General features: G+C 41.4%; 2 protein-coding genes across 3 annotated transcripts in view; both read right to left on the minus strand.

Moving 5' to 3' along the window:
- The window catches only part of mapk8ip2 (mitogen-activated protein kinase 8 interacting protein 2), a 26,492-nt gene extending 24,404 nt beyond the window's left edge, over positions 1-2,088 (minus strand). For both annotated transcript variants that reach the window (XM_062462282.1, XM_062462281.1), the window contains exon 1: positions 1,665-2,088. In XM_062462282.1, coding sequence (XP_062318266.1) covers positions 1,665-1,729 — 65 coding nt within the window. In that variant the 5' untranslated portion in view covers positions 1,730-2,088. The remainder of the gene's footprint in view (positions 1-1,664) is intronic.
- A 964-nt stretch (positions 2,089-3,052) lies between these two features.
- On the minus strand, positions 3,053-5,193 carry LOC134021446 (zona pellucida sperm-binding protein 3-like). The gene is made up of 8 exons (XM_062462296.1): positions 4,757-5,193; positions 4,502-4,620; positions 4,312-4,415; positions 4,036-4,213; positions 3,653-3,836; positions 3,472-3,557; positions 3,299-3,390; positions 3,053-3,182 (listed from the first exon to the last, which is right to left on the minus strand). Exons 1-8 carry the CDS (start codon positions 5,141-5,143, stop codon positions 3,121-3,123), a joined length of 1,212 nt encoding a protein of 403 aa, XP_062318280.1. The 5' UTR covers positions 5,144-5,193; the 3' UTR covers positions 3,053-3,120.
- Between the last annotated feature and the right edge of the window lie 1,267 nt (positions 5,194-6,460).

Raw genomic sequence — 6,460 nt, forward strand, 5'->3', positions numbered from 1 at the left:
ACTCCTTAGAGAGCAGGTACATACAGTATACTGCTGCAAGAGCAGGATTATAATTCCTGCAAGACAATGTCACTCCCAGTGGATCAGCTACCCAAGATGGAATGCACTGCCATGGGTTGTTGCCAGTTTAACACTATATGGATCTGAAATAACGACACACATGTATTTCTGAAATGTAATGTTTCTTGTCTCAAATCTGTTTACACTGGATATTTCCTTTTGAAGTACAGTAGACAATAATGGTGTTTATAGAAGGTATATATGCGACACAGAATATACACAATAAGAAATGCCAGGTCTTTATTTCTGATTCTTTATCCCCTTGCCTCCCTTACTCCTTTGTTTATCTTTTTCAAGGTCATTCTGAATGTTACCGTGCTTGCCATTAAGGCTAATAGAGAAAAGAGCGGTTTGGGCTTGGCTACCTCACTGGTAATGAGATGTACTGTCTCTAGCATTCAGCAGTTCTGCTGGGGACTGGGTTTAAGGGCCACAGGAAGCACTATATTGGGCCTTGGGAGAGCCAAGCTCCTCTTCCCGGTGCTCCAGTCGTCACTCGTTTCTTCCGGAAACAAATGGGACACTCAGTTCCTTCCACTTACCCTGACCTTCTCAGAACCCCATACCTTTCTTTGTATAATTTGGAATATATCATTAATATACACATGGTGCGGTGAAGTGTACTAAAATAATTATAGTCACGTGTCTTAGGACATTGATAAATACCGTACTTCTGTGGAGGCTTTCATGACAAATCAGATGCATACATTTCTTAACTTTAGATATACTGTATTTATGATACTATACTATGTCGAAATATACGTATATCAACTATCTTTAAAACACTTTGAAGCATGTCTGTCAGTCATTTAACAAAAGATTATTCACTTACATAGATAATCCAATGAATAGAGACGAGCCAATGTGATATTACCTAGAATAGAATAGTCTGCCTTTCAACCTTTTAGCAAACATGCAGGAATCATGTATCATAATGGAAGTTGTAGTAATCAACACCTACTATTTAAATGATTCGAATAAAGTGATGCCTTGGGACCAGTAAGCTTAGTCACCTGCATCCGACTGTTTTAGCATATCAAACAGTGAAACCGGCTAAAATATCAACGTGTTTCTGTTTGGATTTAGGATCTGCGTTTAGGTATGCAATACACGCTTTTGACAGCTACAGCTCAGGAACCAGCTCTGGTTTGTGTTTGTCTCAACAGGGCGTGGGCCTTGCTTCCTCTACTTCTCTGAGGTAATTGAATCGGGGGAAATGCGGCAAGCAGGCAAACAGCGTGACAGTAAAAATCAATTGCTTGTCCCTCCAGTGAACATTTGTCTTCTTATTTTAAAAGGTAACGCACTTCAAGGGTAAATATTTTGACGAGCATAGAGGCCTACAGACCTAGACAAAAACAAAACACAAGCTTCCTCAGAATCAATCGGTGCTTGCGCACTGCGCGTTGTGGCCGAAACGTAGTAGCAAACAGGGTGTTGTAACAGTATGTATATGGCTTGTAAAACTGAGTAAAAAAATGATAACAATTAAGCAGTTGCCCCATTCAGTTTGATGCGTGCTTTGTCCACTTATCTCCAATATCAACGCTGAATCAACCCCGTTCTCGCGGCTCCCATCATATGTGGTGACGAGGTAATCTTACCTGCAACCGGGAGGAGAGAGTGAATGGAACGTGGAAAGGGAGAACATCTCAGCCCTGTCCGCCATCTTCTTCCAGAAACGACTCAATGTGACTGCGGAGAAATACTAAAGGAGTGCAGTCCATTCACGGCCGCGTAGGGAAACAGACGGACGCAATCACGGACAGATTCTCTCTTCCTCCCCCCTATCCTACGGGCAGATGCGCCTGGCCACAACCTATTGGCAAGTCAGATAAGCGTGATCAGCACCATCAAATCTGTAGAGCAATCCAATCTAGGGGGAAAATGTAACCGACCAGACGGAGAAAACAGTGCGGTAAAAAATAAAAAAAATTCTCTACAGATACATCCAGGATAGTAGGCCTATACACCCGCAGTCCGACAGCTGCCTCGCCAAATGCCTTCTGCTGATGCTGCCTATGACACGAAGCGGCGATGGGCCAGCGGTGCAAAGTGGGCGGGGGGGTGGGGGGGGTGGGTGGGTGTAGGGGGTGGGGGGGTGGAGGGAGGGAGCATACGTAGAGTTAGTGACAGGGGCGCACTTGCTAACCTCGCAAAACCATAACTAAAAGTTTTCAAATGCATTGTCGTGATATTTGTCAACTCGTATGAAGATTACAGATAACCAGTTCCACTACAGCAACTAAGTCAAGGAGTGCGATTAGAGAAATTTGTTGTCTTGACAATCTTAGAATTTCCTAAATGTAACTTCCACATCATGGGGGTATATATGATCACAGCTGAACTGAATGAATCGCAGTATGTTTCAACATTGTCATATTTCAAATGTTCAGGTGGCCTACATATCTCAAGGAAGAATCTTATGTTAACTTCCAGGTTTCGGTAATGGGCTACGAAAGAGTACGCTAAAAAATACGATACAGTTCGTCAATAGATTTTAATCAGCTCAACAAGCCAAAGCAATATCTGAACTGCGGAGCTGTCCAGTAACCTGGTGCTGAATCTGATGAGAATGGGTGTCTCCACACGCGATACAAGCATTAACAATACTCACTTCTCACCACAGGAGGGCGTCAGATACCACAACTCTCTTGTGATTCACTCCAGTCATGGAGTACCATTAAAATTTAAATGTGTATCCATCATATTTAATCAGCATATCAGCGTGCAATCAAATGCACGCTACATTTGATTTAATTTGCCATCTATTTTCTTGTTTTCATATTGAAATTAACAACAACATTTGCCTTGTTAATATTTGGGATTGAGAGGTCTTGCAGAAAAAGGTTCTACAGGCTGCTAGGGATAATAACAGATATTGTATAAGACACTATCTTGCCAAACTTCAAGTATTGGTAAGTGCTTAACACAGAGCAATATAATACATTGATGTATGATAGGACCATAAAAGAGAGAACATACAGGGATATACCATTCCAAATGTTTATTAAAATGGTCACGCTATTGTTCAAGCTATTGTTAAGAATGTGGATGGAGTTAATCCATCTGTTCCTCTCCAACAGTGATAGCGATGCTGGCTGTAGCTTCCCATTCGTGATCTGAAGGGCAGAGGCACAAGGGTAGCGTGTAAATTCATTTTGTTGACATAAGCCATTCAATGTAAAAAACAAAACAAAAAAAACATCTGTTTGTCTTCATTTTACACAATACAGACCTGCATCTATGGTCACTTCGCGAACCTTTCTCCCACCACAGTCAGAGTTACAGCAGGCACAAGCTGCATGATTTCCATTGGACTCTTTCCATCTGTGGAAAATGACAGACAGTTATTCACACCATGTCAGAGATTAGAAATCCTACAATAACAGTCTCACATACTTAACTTACCCATTGGCAAAGGAGCAGGCTTTGTAGGTACTGTCAATACTCCGGGCAGCAGTGGATGCCTTCAAGTAGCAGGTAATGTAGATTTTCTGGGAAGTGCCAAGAGAAAGGTTTCAAATGGGAGAATAAGACATTAGGGAGGATCTGAAAGAATATGAGAGGATCTTTAGGAGAGCTTGCTCACCATTGACCTTGCTGGAGATGTCTTGCCAGGTATCTTGCCATGTTGGCCCACGTTCTCGATTATGTTCTGGCCCAGGTTCTGGCCCACGAACATAAAGGATTCAAGCTGGAACTGAAGCTTAGTGTCATCTACCCGTTGAAAGAATGTGGAGGCAGACCCAGTTGCCTGACCATCAAGCATACAACTGAAGAACACAGACATAGGCTCTAGTTAGAGTCCCATCTACAAATGTATCCTTTCTTTTGCAGCCGACTTGGTTTGACACCCACAGCACAGTGTGCGTCTAACAAGTAAGTACTCAGCCCAAAACTTGAGGAACCTCCACAGATATTGCTCATCGAGGTGCTGTTCAGTGTCACCTGCTCCCCTCTCCCTGTACTTACCCGTTGTTGCCGATGAAAACATATCTGGGTGAGGAGTTTACTTCAGGTTGAAGGGTGGCCACACAGCTGTCCACGTAGACACGCAGGGGAACGTGCATGTATCTTTTGACAGAGGCCTCCATTCTAATCAAATCGCTTTGTATGTAATTGTTGTTTATCCTCTCAAACCTCCCATCATCTGAAAAAAGACATTTAGGTTCGACAGTGTTACTGATTAATTATTGATATTAGCGATCCCTCTCGAAAACAATTGTCGAACAATTTCTACAAACTCACCAGTCATGAGTTTCAAAGAAAAGTAAAGTAATTCTTCTGCCACCCTAGTAGTAGAGAATGGGATCCACCGTGGATTCACAGCTAAACTGCTCACATTGTGTTTCCTGGAACAGACAAACTAACTGCATCACATTCCAGAACACAAATGTTGCATTTGTGGTAAGTTGTGAAACATGGATCATTTACATACCTTTGGTAGTGGCACTCCACTCTAATTTCAGCTTTGCCAGTCCTCACAATAGGGACATTTGGCACAGAGGTAGGTGTATAGGTCACAAGGTAGGAGTATACCAACGATTCCTCATTCATCTGGAAAATGCATCACTTAACAATGTCAATGTGCACATAATCACGTCACATAATCACAAGTCACGACACGCACTCCTAAAAGACGTGATTGCACATGTGAAATGAATGTCAGTTAGTTATCACTGTTTATATTTACCGTGACGTGGCTGCCACATGACACCAGATCAGACTGAAAGAGCAAATCTGTCGCTATCTCTTGCGAGACAGCACAACTTCCCAACATCAGATCAGAACTTTTGATTAACTGACCAGTACCAAACATGTCCCTCTTCACCATGACATTGACCTGGCTTTCTAGGCACGAAACAGAAACAGAGTTGGTAACAGGAGGTAAGGGCACATCAACAACCACCCCTGTCGAGGAATCTGGCGCAGGATCTCTAGGAAATTCCCAGGTGATTGGTGGCTCAGGAATAACCTGTCCTTGAGGATTAGGTTTTTGAGGCTTCTGAGGGGCACCATCACATGCATAACCAAGCACGGCCACTACCACAAGACAATTTGTGATCCACTTCATCGCCATGGCTTCACAAGAAGAAGTAGTCCACACAGTTCACTAGATGCTGTGAGGACGTGGGGAAGTTGATGCTGCTTTTATAAGGGATGGGTCATGTTTACTTTGCTGACACAGCACCCTATTTACTGACCGTTCCAAATGAATTTTAGGCAAATGAATTAGCTGGGGAATTGGTATTCCAGTATGCTATTCAAAACAAGTAGCTCTCGCAGAATCCAACACACATATTTCCCCAAAACAGATGTGGGTGTACTTTACATACATGCATTGGAATATTAGCTTGTTCTTCAATTACATATTCCTATTTACAAGTTTATTTTTTATTATTGATTCAATGGCCTCCTTTGGATTTTGGTGTTCAATTCTATATCAAGAGATGCAACTGGGCAGCTATGTAAGATTATTTATGTGGTACTAAGAATCAACACAACTCTAATATTGCAACCGATTGCTTGCCCTTGGATAAGATCTTTGTGACCCAAATGTTCCAGGTCAAAACTTTTCAAGCCAGGATGAACACTGTGCAGAGATACATCCAGTCTTTTGGATGACGTAAGTGGCCTGATGCCATCAAGAAAAAACCTACACTCATATCAAAACAATTCAAAGAAGTTAGCTCTACATCTTCTTATTCTTCTTTGGGTAACTAGCTTCCTGGTGCATTAGATGATGATCCTTGTGTAAACAATCCTATCATTAGTCAAATCTAATTCCACTATACATAGAGAGAGATAAACTATAATTGTCAATATTTAAAAGCAGAACATGATCTAGGATATTTTAAGGCCCTTCACAGTCCCTAATAAGCAACAAATAATGATTGGATTGGATTACTGCAAAAACGCCTGTTAAATCCTTTAAAAAACCATTGCTTTGCACTTGTGCTCAGACAAAATCAACATTCGTTGACAAACAGTCACATTGACCTTCCTCAATATTTAGATGTTCAAACTGAACTTTGAAATGTATTTAAGGACTGAGTGACCTCAGTGCATGTCAATCAGTGGAGTATGTGGCTCATTTGCTCATTACATTGTTCAGCTTGCACATACATTTATTAATGATTTGACACACATGTATGCATTATATACAAAAGTATTTACTATATAAGGTATAACATTTTTACTTCATCATCTTTCGTGTCCCTAAACAACACTACAACAGCATCCAAACTAAAATGGCAATTTATGAAAATAAGAATTTGGGGCACAAAGATGTTCTACAAAATATTTTAACAATCTATCTCACACCTGTTAACCATAGTGTTTGGTTGGTGGTCAAGGAGTGTGTATGTGTGTTAGTGTGTGCGGTTTTTAGCACTAG

This window comes from Osmerus eperlanus, chromosome 5 (genome assembly GCF_963692335.1).
Source record: "Osmerus eperlanus chromosome 5, fOsmEpe2.1, whole genome shotgun sequence".
Taxonomy (NCBI): Eukaryota; Metazoa; Chordata; class Actinopteri; order Osmeriformes; family Osmeridae; genus Osmerus; species Osmerus eperlanus.

What these genes read in the sequence shown, in the direction of transcription:
- LOC134021446 (XM_062462296.1), bottom strand. Translation starts at nt 5,143, where the DNA reads ATGGCGATGAAGTGGATCACAAATTGTCTTGTGGTAGTGGCCGTGCTT. An exon ending in CATGTGGCAGCCACGTCACG is followed by an intron (nt 4,621 to 4,756) that starts GTAAATATAAAC and finishes TGCATTTTCCAG; the next exon opens with ATGAATGAGGAATCGTTGGT. An exon ending in GTGGAGTGCCACTACCAAAG is followed by an intron (nt 4,416 to 4,501) that starts GTATGTAAATGA and finishes TGTCTGTTCCAG; the next exon opens with GAAACACAATGTGAGCAGTT.